At 34.9% G+C, this 26,816-nt stretch overlaps 1 protein-coding gene across 2 annotated transcripts in view; it reads right to left on the reverse strand.

Moving 5' to 3' along the window:
* Positions 1–26,816, reverse strand: part of PLXND1 (plexin D1) — a 180,526-nt gene that overhangs the window by 58,140 nt on the left and 95,570 nt on the right. The window contains exons 15-25 of one of the 2 annotated variants that reach the window (XM_026678521.2): positions 26,639–26,778; positions 25,712–25,876; positions 21,709–21,799; positions 20,186–20,452; positions 19,208–19,357; positions 13,061–13,175; positions 7,015–7,122; positions 5,127–5,239; positions 3,770–3,877; positions 2,818–2,948; positions 634–832 (exon numbers count right to left, since the gene is read on the reverse strand). In XM_026678521.2, coding sequence (XP_026534306.2) covers positions 634–832; positions 2,818–2,948; positions 3,770–3,877; positions 5,127–5,239; positions 7,015–7,122; positions 13,061–13,175; positions 19,208–19,357; positions 20,186–20,452; positions 21,709–21,799; positions 25,712–25,876; positions 26,639–26,778 — 1,587 coding nt within the window. Of the gene's footprint in view, positions 1–633; positions 833–2,817; positions 2,949–3,754; positions 3,878–5,126; positions 5,240–7,014; positions 7,123–13,060; positions 13,176–19,207; positions 19,358–20,185; positions 20,453–21,708; positions 21,800–25,711; positions 25,877–26,638; positions 26,779–26,816 lie in introns of both variants that reach the window. The other variant, XM_026678519.2, reaches the window with a different exon arrangement.

Genomic DNA, 26,816 nt, shown 5'->3' on the forward strand with positions numbered 1-26,816 from the left:
ATGCTCAAATACATTGTACAGTATTTTTAAATTGCCACAGCTGCTTATGTGTTTGTTTTTCTTTGGATTTTTAACAATTTAATAGTTCCTCAGTTTTCTGGGTGGTCCAGGCAACTCACAACCCCTAAGTCTTATATGTCCAAAGATATTGCTGGGAAGATTGAATAATAATGACATATCTAACTTATTTTTTTCTTGTGGAGTAGTGTAAAACTGCATGATTACAAAAACAACTGAATGGAGAATAACTAAAATTAGGCAAAACTTCCAAATGTTATTGGTAAATCCTCCAATAAAGTCAAGGTACAAGTTGACATATCAGACTAATTTAGTACACTATGGTATCTCTTCTTGTGGATTGATGTATCATAATAAGATGATGGAATGCTACCTGTCCTAAATTTAAATTAACCACTTCAGGGTTAAAATTTCTATGGTTTTTTTTTTTAAAAGAAAGTCATATTTCTGTCTTGACAACATTGAATATTCGATAATGATCTATCAGACAACCAGTATTAAAGTGCATAAAATGGAAAACTATATATTGCAGGTCCTAAATGTCCAGTCTTTTTTATACACAGCCATAAGGATGCCTGCCACAATTAGGGAAGTTTTCACTTCCCAGTTTCTTACTCTGAGGAAGCTGTACATGCAGATGGACATCCAGTTGGTCAGCATCTTCTCAACCACAGATTCTGTCCTTCTCAGCATAAGCTTGGGATTTTTAGAAGCGGAAGCATCAATGAGATCCACCAAGAGGTCCTTCATGATGCTGGTGTAGTACTCCAGTTTCCCATGCAATGCAACAGTGAGCAAGGAGGCCAGATTGCACCTGAAGAAAGAGTTAATGAATAATAACTGAGACTGATAATACCACATGTGATTCATCAATCAACATGAACGGAAATTAAAACCATGGTAACCTTCCAAATTGCTTTCACAAAGCTCCTCAAAAGTGTTGATGTTTCAAGCCATATGTATCACAGCTGTGCATAATCACATTGTATTATGCCACCCTTTGACAGAAATGGATGCCAATCGTTACATGAAAAAAGGGGATAATAATAGAGAAGGTTAACACCTGCAAGTTGAGCTACAGCATGGCAATGTTTTTAAAGCAAGACAAGAACAGCAGGAGCATTTGATTTCTAACGAAATATATATTTCTTTGCAGATTCAGCCCTTGAGAGTCCAGGCTACTTGTTCAGATCTACATTAATAATAAAAATGGAAATGGTTCAAGGGATTGGTCCTTCTACTTTGCTCCTTTCATTTTTTTTTCTATTTTTTTAGTATAAGGTAGTATCACCTCACCATCCGTCATTCAGCCATTTCTAAATTTGAGCATCTACAAGAAATTTTCTGTATTATCAATTTTCCATGTGGTTCAAAATCTGAGCACCTGTGATGCGATGGGTATTGAATGATTCTTCTAGTAAAAATTGGCAAGCCATATATGCTCAACTTGTTGCCATTAAGGCTGCTCCCCAAGTGTGTGTTTAAAAGTTAGTGAGGTAAGGCAAACTAACACATTTCCCCCCATTTCACAGATTGCAGGGCTTTTAGGGTAAAAAGATCAAAAGGTTGATGTGACATATAGACTGCCAAAGTTCTCTCTGGAATAACAGGAGAACTAAATATTGCCCACAAATACTCTGGACTGCTGATTTTTGTAAGTAACTGGCAGAAATAGATATTTTTGCAGCCTCTTGTGATCACCTGGGAGTTATGGGTTCCATCAAGCTCTAAGTCAGCCTTTTATGGCCTCAGGGTTTAACCAAACTTAATCTTTTTAATTACTTTTTGTTTCCTTAAGATTGAAATCCTTTGGAACCACAAATCTGCCAGTTACTGGTTGAGGTTCTCTTCAATCCATTTAAAAAGAAAGAAAACTACATGTTTCCAGCTTTGTAAATCCTTTCTTTTTTTCTTTGGTGTTTTTTTTGCAATCTACAGCAAAAAGGTGATTTTAGAATTGCCTTTGGAAAGTTTTTAAATGCTAAGGCTTTGTGATTAGATTTAAGGAAAGATTTGAAGTTAATTAGAAAGATGCTCCTCTGTAGGAAAAAAAAAAATCTGTCTTGTTTATATTTCAAACTCAAAACAAGATTTTGAAGGTCAATTACTATAGAACAAGATGGCTGCTTTAAATGAAACATTTGATCTGTGAAGTGCTTGAGCTTTTTAATACTTTAAGATAGACTTCAAAAATTACAACCCAATTTTACAAATGTTTTTACTGTGGTCATTAAGTGAATCACACAGTTGTAAGTCTGATTCCATTCTGCCAAACAGGCCTTTTTTGCCATAAATCAGCCAAAAAAAAGGCTGAAAATTGTGGCCACGTGATTGTGGGACACTGCAACTAATTGAAATATAAATCTTTTGCCAAGCACCTGAAATGCAGTCATGCAATGTGTGTGTGTGTCATTTTATGTTGGCTAGAAGGTTTTACAGGCTGTAAAGGACCCTTTCTGAGGCTGTTGTAACTCAGGGCAATCACTAAACAACTGGTTATACATTGAGGATTACCTGTATAGTTATAAAGATTTTTGTTATGTAATGTTCATAATTAGCACTATGTTCTAGTTTATTAAATAATTAAATAAATAGTTTTCTGCAAGCACAAGTAATAGGTTTAAAAAACAGAGCAACAGTACAGAAAAATATAGAAAAAACATTCTATTTTTCAGAAAGCATTTTCAATGAGAAAAATAATCAGGGTTGACTCATCTAATTTTTCAGAATAACAGCTGCAGCCAGCTTGAATTAAGTTTGTGCTATCACATGTTAGCTTAAGATTTCAAAGAGTCATACCTGTCTCGTACAGCAAAATCCTTTTGCTGCTCAAGAGCATGGACAAACACAATGAGAAAGTGCTTGTTGTTAAGTAAGGTGGAGAACAATGCAATTCCTTCTTCCATATTTGGTCTACAGTTTTCAGGAATCTAAGGAAAAATCAGCAGTCTGGATGAGAACTGAGTGCTTCATATTTTTCTTTCATCACGTAATGTACAAAATAAACCTGCCAATAACCACACTGAAACCAATAGTAAGACATACCACCCTAGTATGCAAACAAAGGAAATTAATATTGAATTTCCTATTATGAGCCTAATTAATCAGATACATATATTATCTGATTTTTAAACTAGATGTTTGAGCTCTATTATGCCAAAGCTCCTCCAATTTAGTCAGAACCCTTTTAATGATAAATCTAATAGAGATTTCATTATGATTTATACAAAAAGTAGACTATTCTCTGACTTTACCTTAAAGAAAAGAAAGCAGCAATGGAATTCCTTGCATTGCACTCACATACTTTTTAAAATTAAACTTGAATCACTAAGCACTATTTTTAGAGTAATGAAAATAGTAACCATATGGGCTTATATCAGACTGAATTCTTTGGCTGAAATGAATTACTTTAGACATTATGGACAAGTACTACAGATGTAAAGAATGCAAATAAATCAGTGATATTAACTAATCTCTTCAAGAATAAGTCAGACTGAATATACAGTAGTTATAGTTACACTATACCATGTATTTTCACAAACATTTAATATGTTTCAATTCTGTGTAAGTCATAAAGAGATCTCACCAGTTTCTTCTATTTACTTGAGAAATTTTTTTACTAACTACTCTGTTTTTTCTTTTCCACAATCCCAAATATATCGTATTCTTAAGCACCCATAATAAAATGATGAGCTGATCAGTACTATGGTGGGTATAATAATTAAGCTGGATTTACCAAAAAATCACATACTTTCCATTCCCCCAACAATAATGGGTGAGTTTCTTGGATTTGAGACCCCATCTGGGAATTGAGATGCTGGGAAGGCAGTATGTATCGCTCCTCATAGAGAGAAGAACACTGGAAAAAATAAACAGAGGAAGCAAGAATTTTGAATTTAGCAAAAAAGAGGCATAGTTTAATTCTTCATGTCTTTGCTAAATTGCACGTTAACAGAGCAATAATGTTTGACAGCTATAAAGAGATGTCATGACATGAGACCACTCATCAGGAAAAAAAAATAGCAAATAGGAATAGCACTTAGACTTATATGCTGCTTCATACTGCTTTATAGCACACTCTGAGGAATTTACAGAGTCAGCCTAATGCCCCCAACAATCTGGGTCCTCATTTAACGACCTCTGAAGGATGGCTGAATCAACCTTGAGCCAGTCAGAATTGAACTCCTTGCTGTATGCAGAGTTAGCCTGCAATATTGCACAACTCTTTATATATAAATTTATAAATTTTTTATAAATAAATAAATAAATTTATATGTCTTATAGAACCTTTAAACTCCTGACTGCAGATTTCTGAATGAACAAATAGAACAACTTTTGACAAGCCATGTTTTGGAAAAACAAAGCTCTCACAATATTGAGATCATGAACTCAACCATCCAACATTCAGGCTTCCCCAGCAAAAAGAGAATTATTCAGGATTAATCCACAAGCAGTGGCTATGGGATAGCTGCACTATTGTACCTTAAAAAAAGAGTAAAAGAATAGAACTGATTTATTCTTCTACATTTGTAGAATTGCCTAAAGTTTGAGTAAAAAAAAACTTTTGAGTTTTTCATTCAGAATATTTTTTGATATAATGTGGTTCCTTATATTTTATTTGCTTTCATTTATTCTGCTTCTAAAATTAATGTTGGCAAAAATGTGGGGGAAACAACTTTAAAGGGGGAATAGAGAAGGCCCATCAAAAGATATAAGCCTACAGTTTTTCACAGATTTCCATTTTTAAAGAAGTGTTCATCAGATACTTGCCATGCATTTTAGTAATTTTCTAAAGCTAAAAGTGGTAAAAAGTCTGCTCTGTGAAAAATTAATATACTATTTTATGTGCTATGTATCAGAATGATACATATTTATAGCATTCACACCTCTGATAACAGACAGCTTGACAAAAACTGAAACATATATGCATAAATACATAGAGCTTAAAATCACCAAAAATGACAATTTATAATGTATGGTTAGAATTTTAAAACCTGTTTATAATCTGAAAATAAGGATTTGCAAGTTGCACACTACTCAGAGTGAGCTAAATAAAGTGGCATATAAGACCTATGCATAAATAATAGTAGTATGCTACTTTGTCTTACTTTGGGAAAGAAAGTGCGAGTCACAAAGTATTTATATTCAAGAAATGGGATTCCTTGGCTGCGATTTAACTCCTTGGTAAGATCTGTCATATCTGTCTGAAGTTCAGCAAAACCTGATTGAAGGAAATCATAATGAGGAGAATAAGCCACTTTCGTTCAATGTAAAACTTGTTCTGAATATACCACAGTATATTATTCTACGTAATCTGTAGCAAATTTTTCATGTTAACTATTTCCCAAACAAAATCCCTTTATACTAGGCAGATTAATGGGCTGACTTTTTTTTATAGTTTTTTGCAGCCAACAATATGCAATGCTAGTTTAACTCTTTTTAACAGTGGATTCTACAGAACATAAATTTCGCACAATCAGTAACTAAAGTTTAAGTCATACACAAGATAGCCAGCATTGGCTTTAGTATCATTGTTCTGAAAAACACCCACTAAAGATAAAGATAAATTTTGTTTTCAATTTAGGCTGTGCCTTATCCATTCAAAATAGCCACATTCAAGTTCATATAGCCAGCTGAACAGAAAATTTGAGGATGCACAATTTCAGTTTCTCTTCTCTCAGAATAATAGTTTCACACTTTCCAAGGAAAATTGCATTTTGCAGTTCTCTAAAGATCTGATTTCAGTCACAAGACTCAATGTCATAGGTGTCTGGTTTTTTTTTTATGTCAGCTAACTTTCTGCAGTTCAAATGATTTATTTATTTGTTAAATTTGTTAACAGATAACAGATAATCAGAGTTGGAAGGGACCTTGTAGGTCATCTAGTCCAACCCCCTGATGCCCAAGCAGGAGACCCTACACCATTTCTGACAAATGGCAGTCCAATCTCTTCTTGAAAGTCTCAACTGATGGCGCTCCGACAACTTCTGAGGGCAAGCTGTTCCATTGGTTGATTGTTCTCACTGTCAGAAAGTTTCTCCTTGTTTCCAGGTTAAATCTCTCCTTGTTCAGTTTCCATCCATTATTCCTTGTCTGGCCTACAGGCGCTTTAGAAAATAGCTTGACCCCTTCCTCTCCGTGGCAGCCCCTCAAATATTGGAAGACCACTATTATGTGTCCCCTGGTCCTTCTCTTTACTAGACTAGCCAAGCTACGCTATGGGGATACTCTAAAAGTAAAGGTTTCACTTTTCCAGTTGTGTCCAACTTTAGGGGGCAGCGTTAGCCGAGGGAACCAGCATTGTCTGAAGACATTTCCATGGTTATGTGACCATCATGACTATATGCCAAGGTACACGCAACACTGTTACCTTCCCACTTAAGTGGTACCTCTTTATCTACTTACATTTGCATGCTTCTGAATTGTTAATTGGGCAGGAGGTGGGGCAAGTAATGGGAGCTCACCCCATTGCACAGCACTTGGGTCTCAAAGCCTGGATTGTCAGCTTTTCAGAACACAATGAGAATACATCAAAATGATAACCAAAAAGATGGGTGGAGGGCAGAGAGCAAGGGGGGAGGAGAGGTGTAGTTTGTCATCAATCCACCAGCCACCTCCAGTGTGGAACTCCCCCATTTAATCTCCAGTCAATCAGCAGACATAGGTCTTCAGGCTCTTTCAGCAGGATAAGAAGGTGAGGGTAGATCTTAGTTAGAGGTAAGATGTTTCAAAGGGCGGGTGCTGCAGCAGAGAAGGCAGTTCTTCTGGTTAATGATAGTTGGAGTTCTTTGACTGACGGGATCCAAAGTAGGCCTTCCCTGCTGGCCCGAGTAGAATGGGCTTGTCCTAGCAGGTTGAGCTATACCATTAAGGGCTTTAAAGGTCATAATACATGCCTAAATTATCATATACGTAAATTGTCTTTCAAACTTTCCAGAAGACAAAGTTCTTTGCTGCCAATGGATCCCTCCGTTCTGCCCAAGTACAGACACTTACCTTTACGGATTTCTTCCCGAATCTGGGACTCCATCTCTTCCATCTGCAGCAGAGTTTTTTGCCAGTAACGTTCTGCCCTTCGGCTTTTGGTGCAAAACACAAATAGTGCTGGAATTCAAAATGGGAAAAAAATTATCCCAAAGCCAAAATAACAACCAAATGTTTTATATTAAACTAGCACTAGCTTTATGATTATTTGTTTTAAAAAGTACACATAATATAATCTACTATTCCATAAGTTATAATAGCTGCTGCTATAATAGCTTTCCAATCAATTGAAAAGATAAACAACTATCAGGGCTGGGTTTGAGATTTAGTTGTGTATCAAAAGATGTTTCCAGAGGATTAGGAAGTTCAATTGTTCTTCCTACAGAAGACACCAGTTGTGATATTTTAGAAAATATCGAACACCAGAGGAATATACCTGTATTTAGATGTCAACATGTATGAAATGTATTAAATATTAGCTGAAATAAAGCTAAACTGTTCCCTGGAAGTACCAGTAATGAAACTAGACTTTAAACATTCTGGACATATACTTTAGTATGATAGGAGGAATAATAAATAATAAATTATCCTCTTTAATTGGAGAAATTAAAGACAATTGAAAACAGGGGTGTCAGAAGAGCAGGTGGCTAGATACTATCACTGATGACACAAGCAATAGCTTTTAATAAGCAATTGCTGATATGCCATCCTGGAGAAACTATGTCTAATGGATCAAAAAGTTTCAGAAAGGACTGAATGGCAACAATGTTAGGTATATCACCCATTTAATTTAATCCATTTAATTTATATAATAAACAACTGAACTATGAAGTATATGGAGAATCCATGTATCTACAAATATTAATTGTGTGATTTATTAATTATTATTTTGTTATTATTTAGATCTCCAAATGCCATAAAAGAAAATATTAGAATAAAATCAAAAGCTACAACTTTAATAAAATAAATGAAAGAAAGTTTTTGGAACAAAAATCCCAACAATTAAAACCCTAAAAAGACTTGGAAGAAGAGAATATGTTTGCTGAACACCAGATGACCTCTCATTGAATCCCAAGTGAGTATCTCTTGCAAGAACACTCCAGACTAGTCACTAGGACTGAAAAGTTCTCTCTCTGTTATTCACTAATAAATCAGATAATAAGGAACTAAGAGAAGTTCTGGGAAGCAGTTCAAAATCTAAAGAGCTATAGATGAAAATAGGTGTTTTTCCCAATAACTTTCCCCCAAGCTTGAAGGACTTTTAAAAAAATTGTACTATGCATTTGAAATCGATCTAGAAACAATAGAAAATCTTGCATCAGTTAGGAGGTATCTTATTGAGTGCAATCTAAATTGCTGTATTTTTAAATAGTGTTAGCATTTATTTTATTAAATATCTCCATAGTCCAAGGCAAAATGGTGTACTGTGATAAAAACATAATGCCAAACTATACCTTAGCACAAAAATAGGCAACCTATCTACTTTCTGCAACTGGTCTACGAAGGACCTTTGTGAAGGATCCCAACAGTTGTATTTCAATGCCATTTGAAACCATACATGCTCTGTAGCTTAGCACTACCAGCATAAATTTAAATGCTACTTTTTCCTTAGAATGAGAGTGGAAGCTGCTGCTACCATTTTCAACTAATTATGACTGGTCTTTCAGAACCAAGGCATATAGTTAGGTCTGGTATACTGAAACAATCACTAGCTGCAAACAACAATTAAGGATAAGAAAATATAAAGTATATTAAAGAAAGTATAAGATAAATATATGCTTCCTTGAGTCAAGTTTGACTCCTGGTTATTACATGTTTACACACATGTTCTTTACATGCATCATTATAGAAACACTGCTTTCTTCTGAGATATGTTTCAATCTTGCTGGTGCACTTGAAATTTCCTAGTAAAGACCATTTCTCATTCAAACATTTAAAAAAATCAGTGTATGACAGTGGAAGCTAATGTTTTCTGTCACTTCCTTGAAATCAGAACAGAGGGAAAACAAGCAGATTACATGAATCTACTGCTTATACTCTTTATGCTACATATAAATTGATCTAATGACTGTGAACATCTAATCAGAACCTGTCTTTGTAATTAATTCTGGCACAATATTAACTATTTTGGCACAGAAAGATATTAACATTATAATCAGGCTCATTAATATGTAGCCTGCAGCAAAATTTGGCAGAATTTAACAGCACATAGCAATATGCAAGACAAATTTATGCCCAGAATGAATGACTAAAAACAATGAAATGAGAAAGTTAAACATAATTTTAATTAGCGGATTATTATTTAGTAAAAATACAATAAAAATAATTTGTATTTATATTTGCTTAACAAATTTCTATAAGTTTTATGAATAGCTTTGGCTTGTGGGGCAGAAAAGCAAGCTATACATTGAATAAATGAAGATAATATTAATTATATATAATTAAATTAAAACAACTAGAAATCATAATTGTACAATAGCTATCGCATTAAGTGTATGTGTGGGTTTTATATATGTAAAGAATTATTGAAAACCAATCTGATCTGTTTAATAGATTTAAATTTGTGTAATGTAGTATATCTGATAGTAGCTTTGTACTGAGAAATAAAAACTTTCTCTTGCAACCTATATAGCATATACTTCCAAATCAGCTGGATGTCGGAAACAGTATACGGGCAATTTTCAACCTATGACCATTTGGTCGTTCAAAGTTATAACAGTGCTAAACAAAGAGTGGTTACAATCGGTCCTGGGAGTTCTGACTGTCCCAGCCCACTTGTGGTTAAGTGATTGTGATCTGGATGCTTGGCAACCTGTCTGTACTTATGATGACCGATTGCCAACTGCCCCAGGATCCCATGACTGCCATTTGCAATGTTCTCTGCTGGTTTCCCTAAAAAATCTGGGTAACTTTGAGTGCTAGTCATATTCTCTCAGCCTCAGAAAGAGGCAAGGGCAAACCACTTCCATTGCCAAGAAAGCTGCAGGGACTTGTCTGTACAGTCAGCAGTAATCAAAACTGACTGAGAGTCACAAAATAAATAAATTTTTAAAAATGATAAAAAGTATAAATTTACAAATGATATGGAAGAAAAGCAGATGCCACTTTTAAAGTAAAAGAAGGGGGGAAAATATAGCAGATCTGAATAAAGGAGATATGATCTCATGAAGTGGACTTAAATGAATAGACTGCATGAAGTATATTACACAAAGGTAATTTCAAATATGAATAAAAGGGGTAAAATTTATGTTAGAAAGTATAAAATGATGTGATTTAGGTTGTGCTTGCACATGAAAGTAGGAATCTCTCAGTTGATGATAGGTGTATGCTATGCTCCACTGAATGTCAGTGTTGGAAGAACCAAATATAATTTAGGGAAAACAGAGATCATCTATCTATCTATCTATCTATCTATCTATCTATCTATCTATCTATCTATCTCTACCCCATCCATTTAATTTATATGCTATCAATCTCATTCTGAAGGTGACTCTAGACAGTTTACAATCATTAAAAACAATAAAAAATACTAAAGTAATAAATATTAACATTAAATTAGTTATGCTTTGAATGTGCTTAAATGATTCAGAGCATAAAAGATCTGTTTTTCCATAATTTATAAATGGCAAAAAAATTAATGGGTATATATCTGAAAGCATGATTGATTTTGTTTGTTTATGATAAAACTCTGAGAAACTTAGAGAGTGCTAAGAAGATAATGAGATGTTCTGATTGAAGAAAAGGGAATTTTGGAAGTGCTAAGGTGGATCATAGGAAGAGAAATATTGAGGAAAAAGAAAGTTAAATACAAGAAGGAAATAATGGAAGGAAAATACATATCCTGTTTGAAAAAAGGATTATAAAATAGATTAATCTCCTAAAAGAATGAATAAAAAGTGGACCCAAGGAAAGACAATGTAAAAAGTTCTCTGTTACAGAATGCTACAGAAAAGTCTGGAGCTGCACTAATAGAAAGTTTGGAAAATGATGCCTGGTCAAACTATAACATAAAATAGTTGTAGAGAAGAATAAATATATATATATATATATATATATATATATATATATATATATATATATATATATATATATATATATATATGTTTTCTTAAGTTTCGGGTACTTACATGTATGGCCTTCAGCTTTGTTCGGGTATTTTCCCACGTCAACTATAATGACGTGGGAAAATACCCAACAAAGCTGAAGGCCCACATATATATATATATACATATATATATATATACAGGAACAATGCTGCAAAAATGAGCATGGTAGAAAAACTTTATATAATGGCCAGGCTGAGAAAAGTATAATGCCAAAGAATGTTAAAAAGCATAAGGAAACCATAAGGTTATAGAGAAAAAGAAAATGCAATGATTCTGACGTGGATAAAAATTGTTTTGTAAATGAGTGAAAAGGCTAAACAGGAAGCCTCCGGCAGAATGGATGGTATTAGGAATTAAAAGTGAGGATTAAACGTTAGTGAGCCAAGGAACATTTTAGACATTTTATCTGAATGATAATAATACATTAATGAGTGGAATTAATTAAATATTAAAGTCCAAGAAAAATGGATGAAAATGAACTCATATGCTGTGAAAATGTTTTTAAAAAATAATGCTGCGGGTATAAATTCAAAAGTTACAGGACAATTGATTATTAAGTGTGCCTAAGGAGGCATATAATAGAATCCTGATTAAGACATGCAGATAACCAAAATTTGGGAAGTGTGCAAACTAGATTTTTGCTCTTTAGCAGAAATGTATGAATGACAGTTTATTGTATGTTTGTTGACCTAGAGAAAGCATATGACAAAGCAAAGCAACTTGATTGATAATGGCTTTTTCTGCAATTATAGAGTTAAAGCTTGGTTGTTGGATGCATAGATGTTAGATGATATAAATAATGCATGTGATAGATGATATAAATAATGCATATATCAAAATAAATGAATTTGTGTACCTAGGCATAATGTTTCCTAAAGATAGGAAAATGGTTGGAGAAATATTAAGATATACAAATTACAGCAGAAAAGTGATAGGTAATATGCAGTATCTTTGAGAAATGAATATTTACTGGAAGAAGTAAAAATGGTTGTGTATCAGATTGTGGCTCTATTCACTTTGTTATATGGAAATTAGAATTGGATATGTCACAAGGAACATAAAAAGTTGAATTTTAACCAGAATAAGATACTTATGCAACAGGTGTGGTGAAATGAGAAGAGTGAAGAATGAATGGGTATTGAATGAATATGGAAAGAATAAACAGTGAGCAATCAATGTTAAGATATTCTGGTGATAGAAAGAGAATGAAGACTGTATTGGGAAATAAAGTATATGAAAGAAGAGTGAATGGATAACAAAAATAAAGTGGGAGACTGAGAAAGTGGTTAGATGGATTAGACAATACACTCAAAATACCAAGAAGCTTTAAAAAACCCCAAAGGCCTGTATGAAATGATACATGGACATGGTAGAACTAAGGATGGTTTGCTAGGACCGAAATGTATGGAGTTATATAACTCACTTTTTATGTTCCACTTCGGCAATAAATATAGAAATAGGTTATATTGAAATATCAATATTTAGTTTACATTTGTACAGGAGTAGACAGCTGATATTCTACATGCTTACATATTCTACATGATTATTTTCTGCATGTTCTAGAGCCAAATAATTGTCAAACCTTAATAGTTTAATTTCTTGCTAGTTTAAATGATGAAATGACAGTTATGGACAGTTAAGAGTCTGGACTTATTAGTCTAGAAAAAGGGGAAAAACAAGAGACTTCCATATAAATCTACAAAGTTGAGTTCTGCTCACATGTACAATGTCAATGTCATCATATTCTTGCCTTGCTGCTTTGCCTTCTGACTAAGGTCAACATCTTTTAAAAAATCCTTAAATCCCAAAATAATTACTGAAAAAATGGTTATCACATAAATGTTGCCCACCCAATCTCCTATTAAGGCAAGTACATTATTTTATAGATATTAACAATTTCAGGGTGTTGAAAATGCATGCTTAACACACTTGGAGTCAGTATGGTTTCTTACCTACAATAGAGAACAGGAGTAAGATGCTACAGATGACTATTGAAACTGTGATAGCTGTTTCACTTCCTCCAAGATGCAACATAGCAATTGTTTGATTGAATTTCCCAACTTGGATCTAAGAAAGAACAGAGAGAAACGATCGCCCACTTATTTAATGAAAATAAAGAAATCACATTACAAGGGAAAGATGCTTGACACGAATGCCTGAACTTAGCAAAGTATATGGTTTCTAAAATTTTGCAATAATCGCAATAATGTAATTTAATAGCAAGACTTATTTTGATTAGCATTTCCAGATCTGACAACTGTTATCTCAGGCCTGTGTATGTGTACAAAGAATAATGAGCTTGGGGATAACGACACTCACACAGATTGGCAAAAAAATGAAAACAGCTGCACAGAGGTTACATGATAATACTACTAGGGTATCAAGTAAAAGATTAAAGTTAATATTTCTGCTCAGCAAATAATCCTTATAAAAAGTATGTCAACTTCTTTTAGGTTTTATTTTTTTTCTGTTATGTTTTTTTTTAAAGTATAGATACCTTTTCAGGAACTGTCTGCACCCCAAATATGAGTATATCTATAAAATAATTTATTTACTTTCAGCAAATTTTATTTTGCTTTGAAGTTTATCCATTGCATTTCCAAGTTAAAATAATGACGATTATTACTACGAATGGTTTTTAATTTATTATTTATTTTGTCTGTTGTTAACACCCCCCTGTAATAGACCTTGGGTGGCTTACAAAATCTAATACAAAGTTACAACAATAAAAAAATGTAAGCAAAACAAGACATCCTGTACTACAACAAGTATTATAAAACACACATATCCCTATTAACCTCTGGCTTTGGATCAAATAAATGTTTAAGGGCTTTTTAGAACCCCATGAGAATTGGTGCCCTTCATATCTTTGGGGAGATGCTGTTCCAGAAAGCAGGGGCAGAGACAGAGAATAGATGCTTCTTTGGCCATTTTCGCCCTCCCGGAGGCTTGAGGAAAGCCTCCGGAGCCCAGAGAGGGCAAAAACCCTGGTGCAGGAGGCCGACTAGGCCATGCCCACGCCCACCCAGCAACCGGGCAGAGAACCCGTTGCTAAAATTTTTGAAGCCCACCCCTGGTTATAAAGCCAAAATTCTAAAAATGCCAATGTTTAATTTTTTTCAGCCCATACTACTTAACGGACTACTTGATACTCTCTTTGTTTCCATCTGTCCTTTGCGCTTATAATGGCCAGCTATACTCTTATCTGGTTTCCCACTCATAGAGTGAGAAGTACAGTAATTCGTTGTTGGCCACTTCAGTGTATCAAGAAGTCTAACTCATGTCCAGAGGAAGATTCAGGTGAAGAAACTGATTTATTCACATATCTTAAATGCTCGGCAAACATGGTTTTAGGCTTCAGATTTTGAAGACAAAAATCAATATGTATTATAGTGATTAAATAAAATGAACTTTCCATATCCTCCTTTAATTAGATAAGGAAAACATGTAGCTTTATTCATAGCTTTTAAAAACTGGCAGAACATTCCAGCCTATTACAATATAGGGAATACGGCAGCCAACAAAATCAGAGTCTTGGCAGTTTTCACATGTTTTATTTGAAAAAACAACAACCTTCCACTGGTAGAGTTTTGATTGTAAGATGAATGGGGAGAATAAAAAAGAAGTAGAAGCAAGAGGGGGAAAAAACTGAAATAGTAAACGGAGAGCATTTATAAGCAATATTATAGCTGTGAACTCTAAAATTATTTGGACCTTGCATTGCATGCCCCTAAGCACAGTGTCTTATTGCTATTCTTCAAAGCAGTCCCTCTTTCCAGGACTCTACTTGAATTTTGTTAATTTCAAAAAGATGACTCTTTAGAGCAGTTGCACACTTTTTCAGACTCACGTAGAAGGGTAAAAAAATAAATAAGAGGGTTGTTTAAGTGAACAGCAGAGAGGTGTTGTACAGATAAAAGATCTAAACCATTGGCACAGTGATACAGCACTAGAATATACCGATTTTATATCCGTTCAAAATTTTAAAAAACCTGATAGCAATAGCTCTTAAAGTTCTATACCACTTCACAATGCTTTGCAGCCCTCGCTAAGTGGTTTTACAGAGTCAGCATATTGCCCCTAACAATTTGGGTCCTCATTTTACTAACCTTGGGAGAATGGAAGGCTGAGTCAACCTTGTGCGGGTGAGATTAGAACTGTCAAATTGCAGTCAGCCGGCAGTCAGCAGAAGTAGACTGCAATACTGCATTCTAACCACTGTGCCACCGTGGTTCTCTCTCTATATCATGTTTGCTTTTTAAAGTGATTGCACAGATATCCAATCGGGTTCACAATGGCAATATACACAGAAGGGATAAATAACCCTTTCCTTCTGGCCCACTATTCTATCATAAATCCTTTACAACTGTGATTTGTTTCCAAGGATATTACTGACAACAACAAAAAACAAATCAGAGGTAAATAATAGCTGGGAGAAGGGGAAGATTTTGAGTAGATAATATATTGCAGAGGAATGGGTTAACACTTCCAAGCAATGGATAGGTCTGATTTGGACTGAAACTTAAATGACTGCTTATTCTCATCAATAGTTGCAAGTACTAGGTGTAACTTAAAAGTAGGCTTAATATCCAACATAAATGGAGAATCATGTAATCAAAATTCAGGTGCTTGGCAACTGGTTCATGTTTATGACCTTTGCTGTGTCCCAGGGTCACTTTTTGCAACCTACTGACAAGCAAAATCATTGGGGAAGCAGATTTGTCAGAGTATATTCATGAACTGGAATAGAACATGGTAACAAGGTCAGCCATTGAACAGGCATAGCAACTAAGTCTAATGGCTAATGAGAACTGTTTTGGAAACTGAAACTAGAAGTAGCCTAGGCTGGAAACTGAAACTAAAAGTAGCCTAGGCTGGTTCTATATTAAACTCTGCAACACTGCAACTATGTTAAATTCTGCAACTCTGAAGCTATGTTGAGCTCTGAGTCTGTCTATTGAAGATGAAACTAACTTACTTGCTTGCTAAAGACTGGAACTCTGCTCTGAACTTGCAACATGTTTCTATTTGAGTTTGCTCCATGTTGGAGGAATCTACAACTGGTTTGTAAAATCTACTTATGTTTATAAAGATGTTAAATGAAGCATCAGCCATCTGTGTTTATTTTTCTGGCGCTGAATTATCGCTGCAAAACTCTCAATAAGATTCACTTAAAAACCAGGTTACTAACCTATCAACTGCATGATTCATTTAACAACTATGGCAAGCAAAGTCGTAAATGGGGCAAAACTCACTTAACAAATACTTCACTTACCAACAGAAATTTTGGGTTCAAATTTTCATTGTAAGTCAAGGACCACCTGTACTGTACTGTAACTGCATCTCTTTCTCTTCCTACCTAGCTAGCTAGCTACCTACCAACTAACCAGTTTAAGGTGAAGAACACATTTTCTAAAACTTGTCATCCTTCTTGTTAAATAAGCCTTATAATACAGATGCCAAATGTTTGAAAAATCACTCATATTTCACCCATACACAACTGATGTGATATGACTAGTCTGGAGTTGGATAAGCTACTAACAAAAGGCATAGACTACTTTTCAGTTGAACATGGAATTACACATATGCTTCTCATGCAGTCACAAATCTTATCTCCCTTGTTATGATTAATATCTGATTTTCTTAATTTATTAGCAAAATATCAGGAAATTCATAGTGCTAATATTTGCTGGTTTTGCTTTGACAATGGAATTCAATATATAGACCCCAAAAATGAAAAACTTTTCTCAAATGCATTGGCTTAGTTTTCATCTTATGTTTATAAAATGTTGCACTTCATGGGATAATTTTGTCCTTACTCCTCCCTCTCTTTTTCTCTCTTTCAATGAAAACATTTTTTCTGCCAATTTAATATGAATACATTTACTGAAAAAGGGGACAACTGGAATTTGGGGTGAGCAAACAGAAAAAGCTATGCGTATACTATTAGGCCTTGGAGGTAAATCTCCATCTGTCACCCCTAAGAAGCCAATGTATGAACAGTATGAAAAGTAAGCTATACAAAACAATTAAGTGACATAGCCCAGAAATACTTGTAAAATCACAAAGTCAATCATATATTGAAGAAAGCTTGTGCACAAGAAGAAGAATTTTACAGCACGAGAGAGCAGTGCCTAGAATCCTGACTTTCTGTGAGGAATACAGGGGGCAATACAGGCTCCATCATTTTTACTAGGATACAATTCAAACTTTCCGTCGCCCATTCATTCCTTTTTCAAAGCCTTGTAACCATATTGGTAGAAGCGACTCTACCAATGGAAATAGAAGGGGTAAACCTCTCCTCCTGATAAGGAAGTGTTGCCATAAAAATTGGGGTGGAGCATCTGTTATTAAGTTAAAAGTCTGACCAAGTTCCTAATGCCAAAATTAATCGCATAGCCAGTCCTGACAATTCTTGAAAGTATTTCTTATTAAGAGCAACTGTTTTTTTCTAGTGTACTCAGTGCGTATGGATTAGAAGACTTCCAAGTTCCCTTCCAACTCTGTTACTCTGTTATTCGTAGGTGTGTGCATGTATGTTCAGAGAAGGAACAAAATGTGATACTACTGAGGGTTACCACATAGATTATGCAATTATTAATGGTAGACAGGATTAACAATTCATCATTAAATTATTGCCATTGGAACAAACCACATTCTATGATTTTTAATTATTCCATCCCATTATTTATTTTGGATAGAACCAGTCATTTTGATAAAATCTTTCTGGTCTTTCATTGGAAGCTTTTTGTTACAAATGGCATGCAAAGATACATCTTTTTTTCCTGTCTTCTTTTTCTGGTTGAATTACTTCCTTCTCTCTCTCTTCTCACCCCTTGTAAACGTTTGGTAACACTTAAGCATTATATTTTAAAGAGACAAAGGGAAACTTAGGGAGTTTAAGTCTATATTGCATGGCTCTCCATTCTGGGTAATAAGAACAGAATGGATAGGGAGCAGATTTAATCTTCACCCCAGTGACATCCCTGAGTATGTCTCCTTTGGTTTCTTCCATATGTGGGAACTATTGTCATTTATGGACAAGGAGGATATTGTATAGAAATCAAATCTACATAAATATTCCCAACTGCAGCCCACCTGTGTTTCTTCTCATTATTTACTTATTACCATAGAAACTCTGGAACAAATCAAGAATTTTAGGTGCCAAAATACATCCCCAAAATTGGGTTTGGCTTATTCACAAATGGGCTTATTTATGGGTACTTACAACAACTTTTCAAAAGTACACCAACATTTTAAGATATATTTAAATCAATTTAAATTAAATTAATGTATATGTCCCTTTCTAATAAGATGTACAAATATGGGCTAAAGGTTATGAGTATTGTTTGCTCCATGTTCTCTTCAGGAACCCAAATGAAAGCAACCCTGATAGATGGCTGTTGAAACTCTGTCTGAATAATCCACTGAAGCAGAGTACATAATCTCTCTAACAGCCATTTCCATTTATCAATAGGCACAGCAACATAATAATAAAAATACATTAAAATAATAAAGAATAAAAGCATCAGAAAAGTTAAGACCAATACAATAAGCAAATTGCAGCCTGTTAAATGGACAAATGTTATCCTAGAAAGCCTAGGAAATAAAAGCACAGGGTTTTGCACAGTATGAGCAATTGGATTTTCACCTATCCTCTGACTTCTACGGGAAATAAATCCAAAACATTATTTCCAGCCTCAGGTGGGATGACTGAAAAAAGAGACTGTGATGAATATTGTTCATTAGAGGGCCAGCTTTAAAGCATGAAGTACAATGAATCTCCACATTCACAGAGAATCCCTTCTCTTCCCTGATTAAGTGCCATCTGTGTCTGAAGCAAGAACGGCAAATCTTTATAGACTTTTGAAGCTCAGAAGACAATATTCAACAATATATAACAATTTATAACCTCTGAATATTTTCATTAATATTTTGATATTATTTTCTTTCAACATAGATGCCAAAGGCAAAATATTATTTTTAAAATACTTGGACTTTGTAATAGAAGCATAATTCCAAGGGGCATAAGAGACTAGATGGGCTACAAAGGAAATTATATACATGTTGGCACATGCTTTCAGGCTCATATCACTTACCGTAACAGGGAGTTTTCTTTCTGAAGTGCTCAAAGATTCATTGACTGAACAGTGAATGATTTTGTCAGAAACAATTTGGATCTCACAGGAAATTAGGCCAATTTTAACTTCATATTCATTGCTTTCCAGACCAAGGTTGTCAGGCTCTTTCTAATAAGAGAAATAAAGAAGAGCAACATGATTCTACCAGGAACTAAATTCAGCCCTCAACATTTCTGAACTTTATTGACTTCAAAGCTCTCAGATAGCACCTTTCATTTTTTTCAAGGCACAAATACAAAACTCTCTTCCCATCCTCTTTATTTTTCTATTTTAGCTAAGATATTAATGCATATAAAAACAGGAGTTGTTTACCAATCCCTTTCAAATTCCTAGAATAGAAAACTTGAGCTAAAAAGCCTTGAATGCAAATTGTGCTTTTGATCTTTACCTGATAGTTAATATTGAAACCTAATGGGAAACAGATGAAGAATAATCTGGGGAAAAACAGAATGAGGGAAGGTAGTGCTTACATTGCCTGCTGATGAATACACTGTCTAGTGCTTTTGAAGCTTAGATTTTCAGTAACCATAATGGCCTTCAAGTAGCATTGTTTCTTGATCAAACCTATTACTTTATCAAAATTTTCTTCTTTATTTAAGAGAAGCTATTAGAATAAGCAGGTTGGTGGGTTTTTTTTTAATAAGAATGCTTTTTCAATTACTATTTGGTCATATATTTGTTCCTTGTTATTGTTTTTATTTACTCATATTCTTAAGTTGTTAGAAAAAGAACAAACTTTTATTTGAATGCTCATGGCTACATTTTTACTGTTTAGTTGAGCCAAGTTTTCCTTCTCCAACACATAATGATTAAAGGTGGCAATCTGCCTATGTCACACTACGTTGCCTTCTCAAGATTCTTTCCCCTTGGAGGCTTAAATATTTCCACATTAAGCATCCTCCTCTCTCTCAGTATCCATATATTCCAAATTCTTACATGTATAACAAGGGTGAAAGGCTCTCCGGGATGATGTTTAATCAATTTCTCTTTATTGGCTGTGAAGAACTGGGGATCTGTATAGTATTCCATGTGGAATTTGCTAACATGTACAGCTTCCTCGGTGTATTCAAAGGGGAAAAGGCTCTCATCGGTATACAGGAATCCATTGATGAAAAAGTCCACTAATGCTGGCTTGCTTCCAGTTAGATTGGAGGCAGCTGGAGAAGGGCAGGTAATCACGGTGTCCGAGTGAACTTTACAGTTCTAAAAACAGAAGAAAGCAAGCAAATTAAACATAGACAAAAGAGATTCTACAAAGTTGGCAACAATTTTAAATATTTACATTTGCCAAAACAAAAATAGATACTTCCATCAACGGTCGATATAGACCGCAAAACTACAGTGCCATTCAACTTTACTGATGGCAGTGTCTGTGGGGATTCTGTCTGAATGGATTCACTGTTCAGTCAAAACTGAAGAAGCTTCTTGGATGAGAAGCGAAGCATCTTCAAGGAAAAACAAAGTCCAGTTGCCTTTTGAAAAAGCACCTGTGGGGTTTACGGGTGACAGAAGGTAAGAGATGCTAGGTAAACAGAAGCAAAGGCTAACTTCCTGAACACTGAAAAAATATTGAATGGAAAATCTGAGAGAGAATTCAATTCTGCAAAACTTTACTTGCATTTCTTTGTTCATAATATATAGAAATAAAAAAAGGGAAGAAACACTGATCAGAATCATAAATATTATAGTGGCATAAGCCAAACAACTCAAACCACAAATTCTAGTCCATAGGATCTAACTGAAAAGAAAGCATCCAATGCTAAAACTGGTTTTCTTTAGAGTTTTCTCTAATGAAGAATCAGCATTCACTGCCTACCAAGTAGCTCATTCTCTTTTAGCCTAACTTACTATACATGAGGATAACTAGAGTAGAGGAAATATTTATGGCATTTGATTTCATATTTATTTCATACAGCTGACAGCAAAAAATCAGATCTCTGAACATGAGCACTAAATTATCCCCAGAAAAAAAGGAGTATGCATTAGTAATTTTAAGCAAGATCTCCCCTCCCCAATTCCCAATGGAATTAAGTTCTCAGGAACTTAAAACGTTACAATCCAAACAAATTATAAATAGAAAAATAATGGTAATGGGTGTGAAATCAGTGTCTCCAAAAATGTACCTCATTAGCCTTTAAGATCAAGTCACATACATATTTTGAATCTCATAACAACGAAACTGTGACACTGATGGCAAAGGAAGGTACCAGCTCAAATGTACCCTGGCACATTTGATTGCTTTCTGAAGACTTACTGAAATGTCATGATAAAAGATACATGTGGAATCATAAACAGCTTAATAACATGACAATACAATTGTCTATAAAAACAAAAAGTAAAACTGAGGATTCTGTACTTACTGAGTAAATGTTTTCAGGTGCTTAGACAAAGTTGATGTTTTGTCCTGCATTTCATTTCTACTCATTTTGCTCCTTACTTTTTCACTGGTGAAGACTTACCATTTGTTCTTTTCCAACAACACGAACAACCATTGACACAGTCTGAGCCATCAAAAATCCATTTCCTTCCACAGTGATGGTTCTGCCGCCGCTATTAATTCAGAATAAAGGGAAACAGAAAGATAAGCGATTAGATGAAAAATTGAAGGGGGAGATATAAGCCTAATAAGTAAATTATATGAAATAAATTTGCACAGTCCTAATAACAATTCTTTATAGAATAAATATTATTTTTATGAAATATGAAATATGTACCTTCCCCAGTACCTATAATATGAAAAACAAGACTTAGATTCAAGGACACAGAAATCTACATTTGTCCTTAATCTTTGTCACATCATTTACTTGACAAAAATAGTTTTCCCCACCCCTTTAAGGAAGTCTTGACAACCTTCTGCAGTTTAAGCAGAATAAGGTTTTTGATTGATATTACTATGTAACATTTTATTGACTTGGTGCAGAAACTTTATATAGGACCCATGGATTGTTTTGTCCATATACTTTGCAAGTATATATAGACTGTATGTAAGATTTACATGTAACCAAGACATGCTTTCCACATGTACATAAAAATAAAATGAAAAGAATGTGTGTCAGGATTCAAACCACATGGCTTACATATTTGTATTTGGATGCAAACACAAAAGGCCAGGGGTTGGGTCATAATGTTGTAGCACATACTTCATCATTTCTTCATGTTTGTATCAGATACTTATGATTTCCTTATAGTCTTATTGTCATGTTCCTCATTCTCTGAAGGTCCTGAAAAACTCCTGGGTAAATCTTTACAATGACTACTCTTGTCTTTACCCAACCAGTTCTCAAACACATATTAGTTTTCTCTGCTCCTCCCCAGCCGAATCATAAGAGGAACATGATTTGCTTCTAGACATTTGCTAACAGCAGACAGAGGCCAAGACAATCAGTGATACTGTATATCAGGGAGGTCAAACTCAAGGCCCGGGGGCTGGATCTGGCCCACGGGGTGCTTAGATCTGGCCCACGTGGCCACCCTGGAAACAGCGAGGGACCAGCCTGTGGTATCTCTGCCAGCAAAAATGGAGCTCGGGAGGGCCGCGTGTGGCTCTTCTGAGCTCCGTTTTCTCTGGCAGAAGGTTGCAGGAGGCTGTCACAGCTGAAAACGGAGCTCGGGAGCCTGTTTTCACTGGCGGAGCACTTGGGCCGCTACAGCCACCCCCAGCCCTCAAGTTGGCCATGCCCATCCTGGCCATGCCCACCCCAGCCTTCCTAGGTCAAACACAACCCTGATGCAGCCCTCAATGAAATTGAATTTGACACCCCTGCTGTATAACATCCAGGAATATTCAATAGGCCACTGGAGCAGAAAGATTATCAATTAACCAAGAAACATTTCACCACTGAACTTTAATGGAAACACAGTTTGAATAAATTTTTTTTTTGTCTTGCTGCCAAACCAAAACCTCCAGCAGCAGCTGCTTACGAGTAAATAAGTTTGAATACTTTTCCCCTTAAAAGCTGCCTTTAGACAGCTAAATGTGGAACCTCCTCTGCAGAATCTATTAAAGGAAATAATGAAATGAACCTAGAACATGCCACTAGCTTTGAGAGCAGAAAAGGAAAATTGCAAGAACACTTAGACTTATATATTGCTTCATAGTGCTTTACAGCCCTCTCTAAGCGGTTTACAAAGTCAGTATATTGCCCCCAACAATCTGGGTCCTCATTTTACCCACCTCAGAAGGATGGAAGGCTGAGTCAACCTTGAGCCTGGTGATATTCGATCTGCCAAATTGCAGATGGCCTATCTGCACTGGTTACCAAAAACTTTTATCCAGGCTTTCTTTTGCATCCAACTTTTTATTATTTCACACACTTCATGTCCTGTTTGCTTTAACTACCAGTATATTGGTTCATTAGGAAATCAAAATATTTTATTTATTTATTTATCTAATTTGTCAACCGCTTACAAAATAATAGGAATAAGTATAAACATGAGTAAGAATACAGGAAATAGGTACAAATAAATGGGGACAATAGGACAGGACGGTAGCCACGATTGTGCACTTATGCATACCCCTTATTGACCTCTTAAGAATGGGGTGAGGTTAATAGTGGATAGTTTAAGGTTAAAGGAGTGAGGGTTAGAGGATGTAACAGAGTCAAATAGTGCATTCCAGCATTGACCAATCTGTTGTTGAAGTCATACTTTCTGCAATCGAGTTATAAATATAACAATACATCTATCTAGCCTCAAAAATACTCAAACCAGAATATCCCATATAGGACTTCACAAATCATTTAAGCTTCTCTAGGCCCTAATATGGTGTACTTTTATCTATTTTCAGAAACCTTTTGTAGCTCATACCATATCTGCATAAACATTTGGGGAATATGGCTTATTTGAAGAAAAATTCTACTTTGTTCAATAATTGGGAAACAAAACTATAGCACCCTAGCAGGGAAAAACAGTGAAACAAATGGAAAGTGTAATATGGTGATCATTCCTAAGCATTTCATTTCTGTCTTTGATTGAGTTTTTGATTTGACTTCAGTACCAGTGCTGTTGGTACAATATCATTTAGCATTATATTTATTTCAATCTTAAATGTACATTTTTGCCAAGCATAAGCTGCTACATTTTGTAGCTGCCGACATACATTTTTGTGCTACTTCTCTTGATCCTCAGAATAAAACAATTAAGATAATTTTACATCAAGCAGTGAGAACTGGAAGTGTCATCACTGCTCACTTTCAAAGATTTTTCACGCATGTTAAAATTTGGTCTCTGTAATTAAAAGTCAAAATTCCCTTTAAAGAACTACTAAAGATCAGGAGCCTTGGCCTTATACACACACTCTGAGTGACATGGTCTTGAGGTACACTTGCTCGTTTCTTTATTCACATTACGTTATTATACTTAAATAAGTATTAAGTATAGACATTCAGAAAGGAACAGGAGCCTTGAGGCCTTGAAGAAATGACATCAAAGGCAATGTATTTTAAAAGCAAATATACCAGTTTCTTAATAAAAATATGCAACCTATATAAGACATGAAGACCAATAAAATAATACTATTTTATATGGATTTGCCCAAAGTTTTTATATGATTTGAAGCATATAAAATTAACATTTTTCTTATTACTTGGAGTTCGTGCTCCTAGTTGAAACTGGGTTAAGAGTGAACAAGTGCTTGGCTCATCAACTATACTTTTCACAGCAAATCTTTCCAGCTATGTTGCATGAATACAGCATATTGAGCAAAGGGGCATGGGGGTAAAAAGAATTCCTTCCATAAAAATGGGTTAATAAAACATAACGTAACTTTTTTCAGAAGTTGAACCAATATTGTCTATGATATTTTAGGTATAGGTTAGGTTCTAGATCTGAATTTCATGCACGGAGAGTGTTTTGAACTATTTCCCAGCCAGCTGGGTAGAGAAAAAAATTACTGAAGACCGTCATATGAGCAAGATATTTCTGAGAAACCAGGCCCTGTTCTCATTGAACTGTACCAGGCCTTACTTGGCTCCTCAATGAGCCACTATACCAGGATTGTAGCTCATCTTCATTTGCCTCACCACATCATGAATCTGGCCTTGTGCCCCATTCAGCTGCATCAATGACTGGATTCCAACAATCGTTATTATACAAAGTTTTATTGCATTACCTAAATTTCAGTGAAGAATGGGTATGTGGGGACAATCCTTTTACCAGGAAGCAAAAGAGAAGATGAAATGGGGTCAGTCTCTGCTTTGATGTACTTAGAACGAATCGTCAGAAAGCCTGAAGACTTCTTGTGCTATCATCCCAAGAGTGCACTAACAGTGGTTGCTTTCTGACTAGCATGCCACGTCCTTGTCTCTATACCAAATAAAATTATTTGCCCTTGGACAAAATAGGCATGGAAGTTGCCTCTTCCCTATAAACTATAATCTTCAGAATAAGATACACAACTTCTATGAATGCACTAGACTTAACCAAGACTACTTCTGCAACATCTCACAGAGAAAGATATCTTACCTGACTAGACTCTTTTTGGGGTTGATATCTGTTATACTTGGATTTTTCTCATACTGAAATTTATTAGAACCAATGCAAGACTTGTCTTCAAATTGGACACAGACAACCACATGGGTAATAGTTTCCACACTTGGCATGGTACAAATGATGGTGGTATCAGTGCGACTATAAAGAAAAAATAAACATTTCTGAATTTAAGTCATGGACATGCCCAATTCTATAGTGAGAACCTACGATGCATGGCATTCACTTGAAAGATTATAAATAACAAAGGCTTATGAAACTGTGACAAAAAAAGGAAGAATACTGAATAATATATCCAACTCAGGATTGGGTTGTCGGATACTTGGCATTCATTGAAGGCTGCTTCATGGAGTTGCTTGACTGTGAGATGGGTGACATATAAATTTAATAAATAAATAAATAAATTCATATAAAAAAAGAAATCCAAGTTAAGAAAACCCCAAGAAACATTGCTTTCCCATTTCTGTTTTTGATTCTGTATCAAAATGCGGTATCCCAAATAATCCTGTTTTTGAAAGTTTTAGCATTTGCAGATTTGGAAATTATTGTAATTATACAATATTCAGAAATAAATTGAAATTACTGTCAGATAGACATTCTCTATAAATTATTTGATCTAAGCAGAACTTGTTTATCATTACAAAACAGTTATATAACAAAATTATATAACACTAATACCAAGTCTACGCTATCCATCAAAAGTATATCCTTTAAACATTGGAAAAATAATATAAGTAATGATAAATTTATATAGAAGCCCCATACTTATCAGCTCAACCGCCAATTTATACTTTGGAAAACGTATTTCTAAAAAAACTTTCTTATTCAATTAATTTTCTGTTATGAAAAGTATAATTTCTAATCTTTACAGCTGCATCATGTTTCATTCTGAGCAGTATTTACCTGATGTCCCTGCATTCTTTTGTAGTATTAAGCAAAACTCGAAGCTTGGATCCTATACTGAGATTATTTCCTGTGATAGTTACTTTGGTACCTCCAGCTTTTGGTCCAACAGATGGAGACATAGATTTCACTACTGGAAGCTAAAAAGACAAAAAAGAGGAATGTCAAGAAGATATAC

Source organism: Notechis scutatus, chromosome 2 (genome assembly GCF_049901735.1).
Source record: "Notechis scutatus isolate UNSWTSFEM ecotype Mainland chromosome 2, rNotScu1.2, whole genome shotgun sequence".
Lineage (NCBI taxonomy): Eukaryota > Metazoa > Chordata > Lepidosauria > Squamata > Elapidae > Notechis > Notechis scutatus.